General features: G+C 43.3%; 1 protein-coding gene across 1 annotated transcript in view; it reads left to right on the plus strand.

Annotated features, from left to right (window-relative positions):
- Positions 1–17,846, plus strand: part of LOC117829062 (solute carrier organic anion transporter family member 5A1) — a 51,138-nt gene that overhangs the window by 12,420 nt on the left and 20,872 nt on the right. Inside the window, 3 exon segments of the mRNA XM_034706597.1 lie at positions 13,914–14,046; positions 14,151–14,251; positions 14,254–14,367. Coding sequence (XP_034562488.1) covers positions 13,914–14,046; positions 14,151–14,251; positions 14,254–14,367 — 348 coding nt within the window.

Raw genomic sequence — 17,846 nt, forward strand, 5'->3', positions numbered from 1 at the left:
GCTGTGCAAAAAGCAGCAACTTGTGCTTTGATGAATTACTTTATTTACAGATTTAAATGGATCCAAGCACCAAGACGGTATGAAATATAACTGAGTTATTTAACATGAGCATTAATTAAAATATCAAAACATGCAAAAAACACTGAGCATAAATAATCAATAATAGCTTCCTTTATTTCAACATCGTATCCACGAAGGATGTGATTCTCTTCCGCTTCCCCTCATCCAACTCTTCAAGTCTTTTGTCTCCAACCTAGTGTTTGCTGTCTGACAGTGATGGATTCAGAGGCCCAGTTGCATGTTATAATGCAGCCTTCAAAGAGAGAGCAGCTGAGGAGTGACCTGATACGCATCACTGGCCGGGTTCTCCTTCCATCACCGTGTTCCCAGTGCTTTTTTTGCTACTTTGCCATTTGGATTTCTCTTTGCAGTCAGCTGCTATCCCCTCACCCATCTGCCCCTGAAGTGTATTCTGGTGGACATCAGCAGCAGCAGAGTTGCGTTCTTTTGCTTTCCAGCAGGTCAGAAGCCTTAGACCAGCACCAGAATCAGCAGAAATGTGCAGTTTGGTGTCAGAGTTAGGAACCATGACCTCTCTGAAGCACAGGAAAGTTATACTGGGAAAAAGAGGAGGGTCCCCGAGGGAAAGCCTTGCGTGCTGAGCTTGATGAAGGACGCTGCCAGTGCAGTTTTTCTTTGTGGACTTGCTGGTTAAAGCAGTTTGAGGGTGTTAATTTTTGAAGAAACACATGCTCACATCCAGCAGAATTTCTGCCTCACTGCCTTGCCGACTGCTGCACCTCTCCTACAGATTAGGAGCAGCTGGAAATAGAGAAAACCCTCCATGTTCCTTTTTTACTTATTTTTATACATATTGATTACACAGAGTGGGCTCAGGAAACCCCTGCATGCAAAGTAAACAGCTTTCATGAAAATTTAATCACAATGTAATGTTTCGGTTTTTCCTGCAGCGAGAAGTAAACCCTCACAAGTTCCTCCGTTTTTCTTCCATGCTGATGACAGCTCGTATCAGTCTTGTGCTGCATCTGAACAAGATTATGATCAGATCTTCACCTGCCCCCTTGTATCTCGCCCCTGCATCATCAATCATGCACCGCATCAGCACATGACATCTGGAGGGGAGAGGGGGTCACTGGGTCAGAGTTTGCGGTAGTGTAAGGGGGGATGGATGGGAAAGTCAGAGCTAAGATGATGAACAAATTCTTGGTGCCCCTTGTGACCACTCATGTCTTTGCTTAAGGGGCTTATAACAGAAATGTGAGGCATTAAAGTGGCACCAGAGCCTGATGGGTGGCCTGAGCTTTGATTTCAAAGTAAGACAGGCTTTGATGTAGCTGTTGGTTCGGTTTCTCAGAAGTCACTGTCTGTCTGATAAAGGTCTTTGTACCAGCCTGTACTGTCTGCACGCCAGGATCAAAGTTCTCTTCTTAATCCATTAAGATATTCACCACATCCTGAATCTCCCTGCGCCGTGTATTCCACTGCTCCGCTGCATGATCTGAACTTCATTCTATCCTCGCCTCTTTACCACCCACTGTTCTGCCTGTGGGATGCCAGAACTGCATGTACTCTCTAGGACTGCTACTGTTCTCTTAAATATTTTATGAATAAGCAGGAGCACACAGAGTACATGTATGAGTGAATAACAGTCTTGTCTTTCTGGACATCATGGTCACTTTGATAATATTTCCCCGTCTTAACAAATAATAAAACCTAAAGTTGAAGTGCAGTCGAAGTCATTCAAAGTGTTAACCTACTTTAAGTTGTGATGAGATTGATCTACATTCCAACCCTCACCTAAGGTCATGAGCTATGAGCTCTGAATGTAAAATGAGGGTCACGGATACAAGCAGCTGAAATGAGTTTCCTCATAAGGATGGCCGGGCTCGGCCTTAGAGATATGGTCAGGAGCTCGGACATCCGGAGGGAGCTTGGTGTAGAGCCAATGCTCCTTCGAATCGAAATGACTCAATTGATGTGGTTCGTGCATTTGATAAGGAAGCCACCCTTTAGAGTTTTTTCAAGCACGTTGAACTGTTAGACCCAGAACTCGCTAGAGGATTATTTATCCTACGTGGTCTGGGAACACCTCAAGACCCCCCAGGAGGAGGAGCAAAACGTTGTTGGGGAGAGGGATGTCTGGGTCGATATGCTCTGCCTGCTGCCTCCTTGACCTGGCCTGGATAAGTGGAAGAAGACGGATGGATGGAGGGAAGGAAGTTAAAATGTAAAGCAGTGTTATAAAAGTATAAATAATTTGATGCAAAATATTAATTTACATTATTGGGCTTAAATAAATCCTGTTTAGATTCTACCTGGTAGAACTCAAAAGCCGAACCACTTTAAACCTAAAAGCCTGTTTAGCTTTGAAGTTTGTCTATAATAATGTTAACCTCTCTTCACAGTAAACCAAACATTTCTAATAGTGATGATGAAGTAAAACCAGACCATGAGTGTCAGGACCTCTGAAGTACATGAACTGTGACAGTGTGGATAGCACCTCACAGACTAAGGATGTTCGGGCTGAGTCGACTAAATGATAAGACGTCTGCACTGGAATTACGAGTCACTAAACAAGTTATTAAAATTGTAATCATTGTAGGCCTGAAATGGAGGTAAAATGCTTTGTCTGAGCTGTAGTGCAGCCACGAGTCTGTAGCTCTGTTAATGGCTACTTCCATTATCCTATAACGCTCTACTACCTGGATGTAAACAAGCACAGATGACATATGTGTCTTGTAGTGCGGCGTGGTTTGTCAGTATGTTGATCTATAAATGGAGATAAAGTTGTATGTAGGCTGTGTCTGGTACAGGCATGAGGAGGTTAACCTGCAAAGAGTATCGTTTGCCATCATCTCATATATATTGTATCGTAACAACCAATGGCTGGTGGTGCTAGCTCTGCTAATGTAGCCACACTCAGCAAACCATTTCACATTGTTTGATGCAGAGTGGTGCAGTGGTTAGCGCTGTTCACAGCAAGACGCTTTCTGGTTTGAATCCTCGGCCTGGCAGGAGCCTCTCTATGTGGAGTTTGCATTATGTGGATTCTCTCTGGGTACTCCTGCTTCCTCCCACAGTCCAAAGACATGCTCGACAGGTTAATAGTGACTCTAAATTGTGTAGGTGTGAGTGTGTACATGAATTGTTGTTTGTTTCTAAATGCTAGCCCTGTGATGGACTGGTGTCCTGGCCAGCCTCTCACCCAATGACAGCTGAGATAAACTCCAGATTCCAGACTTGTTCTCGGTGTGTTCTCACCTCTACAGTAGTCAGATAGTATTAAATTACAATTTAAACATCTAGTAAATTGGTCTCTTGTTGCATCCCTGTTATAGACATGTAACGATAAACTCACTGACCTTTGATGTGCCACAGTAACTCCTGCAAAGTAATATGATGCAAATGGTCTGGGTTGGACCATGCTTAGTTCTTCTTGGTTGTAGGCTGGGTCACAGAAATAGCCGAGCTAAGGACGCCATGATTAACCCATCACAATCCTCATTCAGCACAACCGTGACACAGTCGACTACATCAAGCTGTAAGTCGAGATGAAATGATTCATTGTTAAAATACAACAATGTAATGTCAAGTGTTAAAACAACATGGAGTTGAAGGAGAGCTGTGTTTTCCAGATTGTAATAGATACTCTCTTTTTGCAGTCTGTCAAGTTCCCACTCAGTTTACTGCCAGTTGTATGCAAACACATGCAGCGGCATATTTATAGACCTGCTGCTGAGGCTTTGCTCTGTTTGGGTGGCCAAACAGACTGGTAGCACTAAACCAACTGCCGTGCCACAGCAAAGCTAAATCTGCATGTTGTAATCACAGAGACGATATCTGCCAGCTTAACCGTGTGGTGGAAAGACAACTTCCTCACCTGTTGGAGCGGTACAGCTGCACAGTCATTGTAATGAGTGCTGTCTTGGTTGTTAAAGTTTAAGTTGAGCTTGTTTGGTCATGCGTACACTGAGTGGATTTGTGTTTTTATTCCTCATCCCCAATAATAATAATGATAATAATAACTTTATTTATATAGTAGCTTAAAAAACAAATGTTACAAAGTGCTTTGACAAACAAAGCGTGGTTCAAATAACAAAGTAAACATTTAGACAGCGAGGAGGAATTTTAACAATGCAAAACAAAATGCAGCTCAAGAGGTTAAAAAGAATACAAATAATTTAATCAGAATGAAGTGTTGGGATAATAAACCAGTAAATCATTGATGAGACTGAGAGGTTTTTCAAGGATAAATAAATAAAATGGATAAGTAAATAAAAGCATTAATAGGATAAAAGTTTTTCAGAATAAGAGGATGACATCACATTGGGAAAATTAGAAAAAATTAAAAGGATAAATTAGGAACATTAAATAATAAATGAAAAATAAATAAATAATAAGAATAACAATTAAACAACGAATATCAAATAAAATGTAAGACAATTAATTAGGTTTGATTAAAACTAATAATAAAATAGAAGTAAGAGCGATCAGAAAGATAGTCACATAAAAGCAAGTCTGTAAAAGAGTCTTTAAGAAGAGCTTTAAAAGATGTTACTATCAATCCCACCTGTCTAATAACCATCAGTCCAACAGGACACTCTAATGTCTGTGTTCCTCTGCATTCACTGACTTATATCAGGTGAGGGTAAGCAGTGAAGTCTGTCTGTGCTGATTTAGCCTCTGCAACATTTTTTCAAGTTTCAGTCTTTTACTCCACCTCACACACCCTCATCTTTGTAACATTCCCTGATCATTTTTCTGCTCATGCCCTCTCACATCATCCCTCACATCACTTCCTCCCAAATTGGTCTTATGCCACAGGAAGCACTTATACTCATAGATCTTTTCCATTACTTAAAAGATGCTTAATGCAAGAGCACATACAATTCACAGAAATCTCATCTCTGTAACGCTTCAGGGAGGAGGACTCTTGAATGGATTCTGGACCACACTCTTTGTTTTACTGTTTACAGAGACCTAACAGCTAGTATATGCCATGAAACATTGCATGTTAAGAATTTATTAAGTGTAAAGAATCGCCAATACTCCAGTCAGTCTGTGTTTCTTCACACTCCAGATCAGGCCTTGTCTCTTTTTGGCACACCCTCAATCTGCTGCAAATCTCCTGCCAGTCTTCGGATCCTGCAACAAGAGCAGACTAAACGCTGAGAGAAAATGTCAAAAAATCAAAATAAAAGAGGTTAAGGATTGTTGAAATCTGCAAAAACAATGCAGTGTAATGTAGTAAAAGCATGTATGCTGGTTGATTAATCTGCATTCATTATGAATAAAAAGAAGTCAGTCTTGTAGTTTCTGTTGTGCACAGCTGCTGGTGTGAAAAGCTTCTCCCCCCCAGTTTCATTAAATCCATGCACAGCTGAAGGCAGCAGGACAGATATGCAGATGAATCTGCGCCACACCAGATCACTTTGCCATTTGCACCGCTGTGTTAACCTTCATGAAATCACACGTAAGTAACACCAGACTGCTGCTGAAGAACAACCCCACAAACCTGAACACACATCAGGTTTGTCTGTTTTCTGCCTCTTATGTGAAAGACTGGGATAACTGGAATTTAATAATCCTGCTTTCCAAGTAGAACAAATACATCTGAGCTGTTTTATTATTGAAGTGCATTACATGATCATGCTGCTGCACCACATTCACAGATATGTAACAGTTTAAATCATGAAATACGGTATCATTGTGACTGAAATAGCTTCTTAGTTATATATTTAATAACTTCTTACCCAAAGACTTTTTCATTGAATTTGTCTGTTCAAAGAGTCCTCAGTTATTCCCGTTTGGCTGCAGATGTATGGTGCTGCGTTCCCTCATCTTGCTGCCGCTGATGCAGGGCAGCAGGTTCATTCCTTCAGCTTATAAGAGCTGTGAGGCCAGAGATGTGACTGATAAAGGTTGTTATTATTATTAATCGACACCATGCTGTCTGTTTTCCAGGTCATCCTGTGCTTTTGCACTTTGCACTGCTGCACATTAATACAGCTTGTAGAATGACGAAATAACAGAGAGGCTCGAGGCACTGTCTTTCCACTGCAAATGATGGAGAGAAAGAATTTCCTTTAATATGAAATATAGCATTCTGCTTATATATGGCTTTTGCCAAGCTAAGTCATGCATGATAATAAAGTTTGTCCCACTGTCTGACGATCTGCGTGTCTGTCTATATCTGTGTATGTGAGGGAGAGGCCAAATTCCCCCTGCGTGCCCTCCCTCGGGGTAAAACTGTAAGGTTAGGACTTGTAAGAAGACACTGCTATGTCAGCAAGCCGTGATGACAATGCCGTCATTCCCCTGTTTCATTGTCTTTTCTCTCCTCTTGTCTCTGGACTGGTGGAGGTCACATGACTGAATTGATCCCTCATACCACAGGGACGCACGTGGCGTTGTCCCTCTCTATTTGCTCTCTTTCTAACAGCAGCAGCCGCATAGATCATCTGTCACACAGCTGTCACCTGCAGCCACACGTCCCACAGAGCTCCAGACATCGAGCTGGACTGTATAATGCAATATCAGAATTGTGGGTGCTGACGTATCACATAAAGTCGATGTAATTCAATACAGCAGAACAGCTTGTTTTGATTATTTTTCCTGTCATATAGCAGGTGAGGAAATAGATTATTGTCCAGGGTCAGAGTGACAATATGTGAGATGCATAATGCTGCATAAATCAGCATGACGTGGCTCTTGAGTAATGCTGAAAAGATAATGCGGTGGCGTCTTTTGGAGATTAGACAGACGGCCTAACGCATTGAATACAAATCCAAGGTTGTTGTGTAGCTGCCCGCCATCCATTCCCAGCCTTGTTTGGAGGCTGATCGAGCTTTGTAGGCTAATAGCCAGGTGGAGAGCTACATAATTTATTGAAAGCAAGTTTGGAGCCAGAGAGCGGGAGCCAGGCTCATACCTCAGCAGCCTTTATTGCAAGGGATTGACAAGAAATAAACCAGCCCCAGAATAAATAAGACTTCCTGCACGTAAACAGAACCAGCTGGTACGCTGTTTCTCCCCCAAATTTGAGTCCTGTTTACGTTGATGTAGATTTGCATCAAAGGTTGTCTGACACGGATGATTCTGGTTGTGAGTTGCAGCCTCAACCTTTTAACCCCACAGTGTTCTGACAAGCGATGAAAGTCCTGTCCTGTATTTTGTCCACGTAATTAAATCAAATCATTAATCTGTGGTAATGAATCCGGCCACAGGGGAGCTGCTTCATTAGGTACAATGTGCTTTCTCATCAGGTCCGGTTTGCTGCACGCTCACTTCCTTCATCCTCTGCTGCTCTGGCTGCGTCTCAGGGGTGAGGGGTGAGGAGAACAGAAGGTCAGGAGAGGTCGAGGGGGATGGGGAATGAGCAACGTAGACGCTATTTTATTGTTATGCCTGAAATTCCATTCACAGCTCAGGGAACTGTGGAAGCAGCCTGGGGGCTCATACTCCAGATATGCTGGTGTTTCTTGCATTAGATAACATTTTTGTAAATTAAATGATTTAGTTACACTCTAATGCTTCTGAAACTGGGCTTCTTTCTTTCTTTTATCTTGAGGAGTAAAGCTGGAGATAGATTTGATATTTAACTTTACATTCACAGTGGACAGAACGCACCACAACATTCTCCCCCGTGCTGAGACGTAACACTCCCTGACTTGTTTCTAATTAGCTCTGCAGGTTTTAATAATGACTTCCTAAATTAAACGTATCTCCTGCCAGCTGTTTTGATGAGCACATTGGTTGCTGTGCAGTAGCGATGACACTTCATACAGAGGTGGATACTGGCAGAGTGGCCCCATCAGCTTACCTTGGTGTTGTTTTGTTGTCATATCCCCTCTGCCTCTACAGTACACATGCATATGCATCTTACATGCAGGTTGTTAGATTTTGCACAGCTGATGCACCAATCAGAAGCAGAGAACAAATGGTAGCCATCATTAGTTAAAAGCAAAAATATCTCCAGCCTGATAGCTCATGTGAAGAGTTGAGGAACAGACTGATGCCTCAGTATGACCTATAAAAGCAGACTAGGCAATCAGAGACAAAATGTAGAATCTCTATGTAGTTGTTTTTATTGCAACTATCAGCTGATGCCAGAACACCGAGATTGACATGAACTTCAATTCAAAGATTGCCACTGAGTGATGTGATTGCTTTAAATGCTCAAATTAAAGCAAGAAAACAGATTCCAAAAGCCATGGCAGAGGTGTTTTAGTTTAAAGAGCAACCCTGTTAACTGATGACTTTCAGCAGGATGCATCCCTCACAAACTTCTTTAGGTTATCATTAAATGCTTATCTGAAAACAATAAACCTGACACATTCCTGAGGACTCCTTTTGTGTTTCAATGGCTGTTGTAAACTGACAAGTTCATCTGAAGGTCTCCAGTTTACAGGGTCACTCTTCAGAACACCTGGAACTGACAGACACATTCACGGGATCAGGCTGAGAGTAGACAAATGTTAAGGATTTATTAACCCAAGTGAATCACAGATGTGTGATGTTATTGTGAACGGCGGGTAAAATAAAAACATTGCCCGCCCCCCAAAGTTCCTGAACCTTTAGAAAGTACTAACGACCGAGCAGAGACTTTCCAAGAGGTATATTAACTACCCTGGAACTAAATTTAGATTGAGGTTCCTGGTGTTGAAATGTACAGGGTTCCTCAAAAGGTCCTTAGTTTCTGGGGAAAGTTCCTGTGGTTGAGAACCACCTAAGGCAACCTAAAGTTCCTCACAGGAGCTTTAAATATGATTGAGTTTTGTTTCCCTTTTGCAAAGTCAGCATTGAAGGACCACTTGTCCATAAAGCTCTAAAAAATAATTAACAAATAAGGAGGTAAAAGTAGAAAAGTAATTGTTTTTATTCCATGAAATAAAGAAATAGTGTAAGACAACACAAAACCTCCACAGTAAAGGTAATTAACAGCATCAGCAGCCTCTGTTTATTCCATTCATGTATTCATGTTTCCGCCTCACACCTATCTACTCCTCACCGCCATTCTTCTTTTTTTTTTTACCCTAATTCATTTCTCCTGAATGAGTCGGTGCGGCTCATGAATACGGAGGCTCATACAGAGTGTGGAGGAGGCAGCGTGGAGACAACAGAGCAGTGCCGGTCCCTGAAGGTTAGATGTGAGAGGGATGTTGCTGAGCAAGCTTTATCACTCTGTTACACAGCAGGATCAGTCACCACAGACTGCAGCCCGGCTCCTCTCTGATTCTTTATGTTCAATAACTCCCCCAATCTCTCCCCTCCTCTCTGATGTTATTATGTTCCCTCCAACCCGATCCGTTTCCCTGTCACTGCTGCCTCTTCCTCACGCTTTTAAAGTTCTTATTTCTCTCCATGTGCCACTTTATCGTTTCCCGGAGTACAGTCAAGTGAATCTCTCTTCCTTCCACATCCATCCATCACAAACACTGCAGCTGAAACACTAAAGTGGGGTCAATGATGCACCATAAACCCTCTAACCTTTCTCTTCCCTCTGTGTTACCTTTGATGCCCTTGTACCTCCCCCTGCCTGGTTATCACGTGCAGGAATAGAAGTGTCCATGTGCGTATATGAGACGCAGGCAGGCTGACCTTGGTTGGCGTTGAAGTCACAGAGTTGTAATTGATCCTTTGATGCTTCTTGATTGGTCTGTCTCCACGCTCATGTGCGGTTTGTTTTTATTTCCCCAGCCTTGTGCAATAAACTTTCCCCCAGCCTCATTAATATCTTACTGCTGATATTGGATTCTGCCTGCAACATGTAAACGTGCACGCTCTGTGACTTCATCTTCAATTTAAATCTACTTGTGCGTGTCTAATGCATAAAACACAATCAGCACAAAATCACCATGACATATTGAAAGTCATGCTGGACGGTCACGTACTTGGTTGAGATGCTGACTTTGTATAACATAAGAAGGAAAAGCCAATAACTGCACCGGATAGCTCCTAATCCATTACCTCCCCACGTGCAGACAGCCATATGAAGCCTGTAATGTTTGTCCTTCACGTGCTATTGGTCTATTGCGTAATTGAGCAAAGTGAGCCTGTGGTGCACCATGCGTTCCACATTGGCATGCACCCCCTGTACTCTCCTGACATATATCACCGCTGCATATGTGTTAGTGTGCGTGATGGAGCACTGCCGCTGTGCCAGTATATTCTCCAATCCAAGTGCTCTGCCCCGGCCGCCCTTCAGCCCAGCTAAAAGCCCTCCAATCCCCTCATCCCTGAATGCTGCGGCTTGGTGCCAAGTGGGAAGTGTAGGGCATCCAGTCAGGCTAGGTTTATGACCCCGCTTTCGTCCTCCAGTTGGGCAGAACACTGTTAATGTGATGGATGGAGTGGCAAGGCTGGCGCTTACACTATCACCCAAGGGGGATAAAATGCGTCTGTAACCACTTGGTTGCCCGAGGAAGGGAGGATGGAGATTGGACGGCAACCAAAAGACCGTTCTTGGTGCTCCACCTTTGTGTGAGGAGAGAACGACTCGATACCCTTGGTGTATCTGGCTGAAGACGACATGTGTTTGAGTGATGAGGGGTAATATTTGGGGCACAGGAAGGGTCAGCGGTGTGCAAGGCGAGGAGCTGAGAATGAGTGAGAGTTTGAAAGTGTCATTAGCTCAATTGGTAGAGCAGCTCGTGCACTGAGGCTACGTCCACCAAAACACCAATGTTTTTAAGTTTTCAAATGAACCTGAGACCCAAACTCAATGTTGTTCTAGTTGTTTGTCTGTGTCCCTCTTTCCAACCCAAACCCAGTCTCAGCAGATGTGTGTCTAACATGAGTCTGGTCCTGCTGGAGGTTTCTGCCTGTTAAAGGAAGTTTGTCTTGCCACTGTAACTTGCTAAATGCGGCAAAGTGCTCTGCTCATGATGGATTAAGATGAGATCAGACTGAGTCCTCTCTGTAAGATGGGACTGGATCTTATCCTGTCTTGATGTTGGATCTTTGTTAATAATTGAACATGGAGTACGGTGCCCTGTTTGTAAAGAGTCTTCAGATAACATTAGTCGTGATTTGGTGCTATATAAATAAAGATTGATTGATATATGGAAGACAGTTGAGGCTTGACGCCAACATCTCATTGCACACCTGTTTTGTTTGTGTCCCTTCAACTTCATCCCTTTATAAAGAAGCTTGAAACTACAGGAGCACATTAACATCTCTCTGTGTTTCATTTGAAATGATTTGGAAGAGCTGATTCAAGAGGCAGGAGAATTAAATCTAAATCCCTTTGATCTATATGTTTATATTTCGACAGTCAGACTGACCTGCATATTTAAACTCAGTCATCAAGGTCTCTTCATCATTACACTCATCCTTTATGTTGCAGTCTATGTTCTGTTATAGATGGAAGTTATTTTGCAGTGCTGCACAAAGCGTAGGTTTTGTTAAGAAAAATTTTTTAATTTGAAGATGGAGACGGTACGATAAGACCTCTCTTAGTCCTTGCAGACTGTAATCAATTGTTTATCATCTCTGGGTGGTAATTTATACAGCTACATTGTGTGAACGGTATGACCGCTGTGGGGGATTGACCCTCCAGCCGGCAGGATATGAGCGGTGGCGCAGTGAAAGGAGTTAAAAGATGAAATGTGATAAGTGTGGGGAGGAAAAGAGAAAGAGGCTGGGGAAATGAAAGAGGGATGCTCACCTTCTTTAGGTGCTCAGAGGAGTGATTCATGTATGGTGATGTTGATTTATAGCAGTGAAACTGCCTCAGATGTGTAGGCTTACACACAATGTACATGTGCTTTATGTCCACTTTGAATTTAATGTGCTCCGTCTTCTCAAACGCCTGTTTGTGTGCACACACAAACTCACACAAAGACCGCTCTCCAGAGTTGCCAAGCTGAAGGAACGGACCATTTTTGTCCTGCATTTTGACTTCATGTGTGTGAGCTTGTGTGTGTCTGCATTAGGCTGATAAGAGGATTCATTGAAGGACCTTTTTGTTCTTAAAGCAATACTTCCCTCTCTCTTTTCCTCTTATAGTTTGCTCATAACAAGCAGGGATTTAATTAAGTGTAGATAAGAATTTTGTTTTGCAACACGCTGTAGGAGTGAACACGCATATTTGGTCTCTGTTAGCCGCTCTCAGGGAGAAAGAGAGGGAAGTCCGGACACACTCAGAGTGTTGGGATGGACACATGAGGGCAGGAGTCGATGAAAGACTCTGGAGGTGTTCAAATACAAGTGTTGGCCGAGCAGCCGAAGCGTGAGGCGAAACAGACTGAGATGAAATGACTTTTTGAGTTCACTTCTGAGAACAACAAACTCTGTTCATGGAGGAGAACTCTGTGTGTGTGTGTGTGTGTGTGTGTGTGTGTGTGTGTGTGTGTGTGTGTGTGTGTGTGTGTGTGTGTGTGTGTGTGTGAGCGTGTGTGAGCGTGTGTGAGCGTGTGTGAGCGTGTGTGAGCGTGCATGTGCATTCATTATGTAACCTGGCAGAGAGTAGGTGTTCCTCTGGTCTCAGGGGAGGTTTGGGACATTTTAGTGCAACTCTGATGAATCAGCACACCGGCTGCTTAACTCAGACACATGTGCACGGACCAACACATTCTGCTGACCGAGTTTAGATGCAGCGTTCAGGACGGAAGACTTTTTAGAGTTGCCCGTGAGAAATCTTGGATGTCTTCTGTTCTTGTCCCCGCAAGTAGTACATCTACATTCTTGGTTCTGTGAAATATCCGTGACAGGCTGAGTAAAGATGATGTCCTCTTCCTAAAGATCTTGTTGAAGCAGAAAAAGTCTGAACAGAACACTGGCTGTAAAGAAACGGCCTCACTGAGCATTTTGTTACTACTTTTTAACACCCACATCCTCAAAAGCAAACTTTCTCCAGACAACTCCAAAATGAGCCCGGAGAAAAACATGAGGAAACATTGCGTCTTTATTTGGCCAATCAAACTGTTCTTTCAAGCCTCTACATCTTTGTAGTGAAATGTTTTTAATTTCATCCTTGTTTTGTTGATTAACTCATGATCTCATTTTTGACACTCTTTAATTGGCTTTTTCCTCATCGTCCAGGAATGTAATAGAATATAAAAAACACTGGAGGAGCTGCTTATCTGCAGGTGATGTGTTCGTTGTTTAATAGAATGCACACACACTCTCACACAATTATACTAAAGAGCTAATCCCCCCCCTCAGTCACACACACACACACACACACACACACACACACACACACACACACACACACACACACACACACACACACACACTCTGCGGCGGCTCGCAGCTATGTTCCAGGTGTAATTATAGAAAGTTTCGGCCTCTGATTACGGCTGGAAAACGGCTTTGACTCGTGTCTCCGCTGGATGTCCGCAGGAGGTTTTTCCACTTGTCCAACTAAGGTTATCTAACTTTAATGAGTTTTTCCCTTCCTGTGGGGAAGTGACAGAGTGTGATTGGCTCACCTCAGTGACTGCCAGAGCGCCCCTCAGGGTTAATGTTTCAGCCCCCTCGCTCTCTCTGAGTCTGGGAGTGTTGCAGGCGTGCCCTCGGGTCAGTGCGAGACCTTTTCAGGTCAGGGCGTTACAAACGCTTCAAAAGCTGTGAGAAATGACCTCGGGGCTGCTGGAGAGTTCCCGCTGATATCAGTGCAGGTGTTGGGAGTGTGGTGGGCGATGCATCAGTGGTAATGAACAGCTCCCACAGGTCTCTTTGGAGCAGTCACAGGTTGTTACCTATGGGTGATTAACAGCATTAATGAAGAAGGTGGAAAAACCTGACGCACTCTAACAAACTGCTGCAGTCTTGTTTTCATAAGCAGTTAATTTAGGCTCCATGCTTCTGCAGTTTATTTATTATATTAACTGGAAGGAGAACAGCTTGAAGTGTTTGTTCTGATTAGCTCCTCCTGTGTGTTTCAGCCATCATGTACGTGATGGGAGCTCTGGGACCTGCAGCCGGATACCTGCTGGGAGGCGTCCTCATCGGGTTCTACGTCGACCCTAAAACTGTCGTCAACATCGACCAGAGCGACCCTCGCTTTGTCGGCAACTGGTAAGCACACTCGTACCTATATAGTACTTCACATGCCGTTACACGTCTCCCCACGATCAATCTGGTTTACCTTTCAAAATGCCCCCGCTGTGTCTTCCCCTTAGGTGGAGCGGCTTTCTCCTGTGTTCCATCGCCATGCTCCTGGTCATCTTCCCCATGTTTGCCTTCCCCAAAAAGCTGCCTCCTCGCCACAAAAAGAGGAAAAGAAAAAGATTGGCTCACCCGGCGATGTCTCCAGCGACGATGAGATGATGAAGGAGAAGTCCAGTAGTAAAGGGCAGAACGTCTCCTCCTCCATGGGCTTCGGAAAGGACATCAAAGGTGAGGAAGAAATTATACCCACCTCTGCAGACAATGTTGAAGTTACCTACATAAAAGAAGTGTGAGCTATTGATGTACAAATGGCCCATAATCCAATCAATTGACAGGATTAGTCATCTTATCTGATAGCCGGAGCTCCATTGAGATCTCCTTTAAAGATGTTATTGATTTGTGATGGAGGAGGCCGTCCACGCACATGAGTAATGAAGCAGACAGTTCAGTGCAAACACTGTAAACGTTATGTTGACTTGAGTTCATGCAAACATAGAGATCACACACAGCTGCTGTCAGAGGAAGACCTTGATGTTAAAGTGAAGGCAGTACATTATGCATTCATGCTTGGCGTTAAGCTGCGTGCACCTGGGTCTGCTTTTGATGTCCTCTTTGAACCAGATTTATCAGGAAACTCCGGGTATTCCCTGGGAGAGCCCTCTGAATCAACTGAAATCTGCTCCAGTGTTTCCCTGTTTCCTCTTTTTTGACTGAGAGAAAAATATCAGACAGCTCTCTCTCTCCCTCTCCCCCTCTCTCTTAAATGAGCTCTCGAGGGAACTCAGTCACGTTTCCACACGCAGGAGTAGACAGACTCTGCAGCAGAGCAGATCTGTAACAGACGGGTTCGCTCTCACTTTTTGTTTTATGCAAAATAACCAAAGTGAATTCTTAAATGGATTTAAACGGGTGCATAATCATTGGTGCATGCTTATGTGCTCTCCCCAGACAGGGTTTTGTCTCAGACAGCAGAAAACACATGCTGTAACTATGAATGCAGTGGATCAGTGTTGGCTCTCCTGCTGTTTACTGTGTCCCTGCAGGATGGTTTGGGCTGTTGTGCAAACTCTGGCCGATTCTGCAGACTCTGGCACTTCAATGTTTAGATCTGTGATGTATTTTTGTTCCTGTGTTTGTCCTTCTGTTTAGGTGTGTGTTTGTTTGTAGAACAGATTCAGCACTTTCTGTGAAAGGCATGATGCACTGAAGTGGCTGTTTTCAACAAGAATTTAGTTTTGCCCTTGGGATCATCAGCAAACAGAGAATATGCTAACATGAAGTATTTCCAGTAATGGAATCAGAGTGAAGCACTTTGATGATAAATGTTCCAGACCTCGGTCGACTGCTGTTGACGTCAGCTCCTCACATTTCTAAGACTTTGCATTTCATGGAGTGTTTATTATTAAAGATGATTGGCTGCAGCCGCATGCTGTTTATTACTGAGCTATTTCATTGAACACTTACTGACCAAGCAGGATTCAAATCACACATCAGGGGATGACATTCAGCTACATTTACTGGGCCCATCGTTGTACCCACAGGACCAGGAACATTACTTCTGATTCAGAAGAGTTTAACATAGTTATCATACACAACAAACATGCTGCAGATAATCAGTGATACTGTAGAGTTAGCAGTTCTCCTGATTTATGTCCATATCAGAAGAGAGTAACAAGTCCTTCCTACAACACCTGAGAAACACTACCTTATCTCGTCTACACTCATATGCCGGCATTGACTGGCAGATTTAGCGAAGGACTACATCTTTAGTTGCATCATATTCCAGCCAACTCCATCCGTCTCACCAGCGCGACTGAAACTTTGCTCTCATCAGTCAATCAATCAATCAATCTTTATTTATACAGCACCAAATCACGACAAACATTATCAGAAGACTCTTTCAAAACAGAGCAAGTCTAGACTGTACTCTATTTTCTATTATTAACAAAGACCCAACATCAAGACAGGATAAGATCCAGTCCCCTCTTACAGACAGGACTCAGTCTGATCTCATCTTAATCCACCATGAGCAGAGCACTTTTAGCATTTAGCAAGTTACAGTGGCAAGGACAAACTTCCTTTAACAGGCAGAAACCTCCAGCAGGACCAGACTCATGTTAGACACACATCTGCTGAGACTGAGTTGGGGTTGGAAAGAGGGATAGCAGCATACTCCTTGTCACTCTCCTTCCACTCTCCTGGTGATCTTTACGTGATCACCAGAGGTTTTAGCACATACTGGCTTACGGTGCCCGAGTATAATGAGACAATCGTGGAAGTGACAGCAATGAAGTTGTTGGTGGCGAATCCTTTCAACTATGACAAACGCTCATGCAGGTGTTGATTAAACTTTGATTATATAGCAGTAATTAGCGAGATGACGAGAATCCCTGCAGAAACTCCAGCATCACGAGGTGAAAGAATGACATGATTTCATAGGCAACATGAACCCTGCAGATACAGTCTTCTTATTTTATATTGTACTCTGAAGCAGGAGAGAAGTTGTTTCAATGATAACATCAAAAGTATCAATACCTGCATTCAGAGCTGCTGCACAGAGTCTTCAGACAGGCTGTTCTAACCCGTCTCTGTTCAAAGAGAAGTGTTTCACAAGAGCGGATGGATGACAGAGTCTGACCTGATCTCTCTAAACTCACAGTGAAAACAATAAAATAGCGAATGCAGCATCTATCCAGAGCCAGTGTTCTGTTTGAATCTGGGAGCAGCTGCTGCAGACGTCAACAGGACCTTGCCATCTGTCCCCCCCTCCAGACACGATTACAGCCCACTCCCCGGGAGGGAAATAATTAGCGTCACTATTTTATTAATACCTTTGATCAGAGGTAACGCTGACAGATGCAAACAGTTTCCCCACCTACAGCAGGATTAGTTGAATTAGTGCAGAGACGGCTATCCCCATACCGCGGCACCGTGCCACCCAATTAGGCGGACCAGCCTCATGATAACCTCCACAATAAAAGCCTCTATAATCCACGTGTATGGCGTTTCTTTTGTTCTTTCTTGGCGTTGTGATAGCTTTGTTTGAAGTGACACAGAAACTCCTGACAGCCTCGTGACTTTAAAGATGTAATTTTAGCCACCAAGACTAAAACACTTAAAAGTTCAGAGATCATGTTCTCAGTTAGACCGACGGCCTCGTGTCTGAAGTTTTGAGGTTTGACTTTTCAGCTCAACAGACCAAACTCACTGTCACATACAGAGAGAGACAGAATACATACAGAGAGATTAAAATGATAAAAATCACAATGTTTTACTTTGAAAGTCTTTGATAAGTGCACACCTTTGTCACAGTCCTCCCTCTGCCTCCATCCCACAGATACTTAAGGTCAAGAGGTTTTTTCTGAGAGTAATCAGACCTCAAAGTTCAGACTCATTTGAATAGAGATGGTTTCTGTGCACACAGGTGACCTTGCTTCTTTGACTTACTGATCATTGTGTTTCATGATGTGACCTCTCCTGACCTTTCAGATTAAAAACCTCTCTTTGGCTCCTCTTCACGCTCTGAAAATCATGTTTGAACAGATCATTTTAGTCTTTGTGTTGCTGGGTCTTTGTTGAAAGTATCGGTCGGATCTAGACATAATTGTAAAACTTTGTTTCAGGTCAGGGTTGTGGTCATCGACTTTAGAGGCAACACAACAAACCAGACATCTGCTCCAACAGCAGCTGGTTCCAGCTCGAGGTCA

This window comes from Notolabrus celidotus, chromosome 17, assembly GCF_009762535.1.
Source record: "Notolabrus celidotus isolate fNotCel1 chromosome 17, fNotCel1.pri, whole genome shotgun sequence".
In the NCBI taxonomy this organism is placed as follows: domain Eukaryota; kingdom Metazoa; phylum Chordata; class Actinopteri; order Labriformes; family Labridae; genus Notolabrus; species Notolabrus celidotus.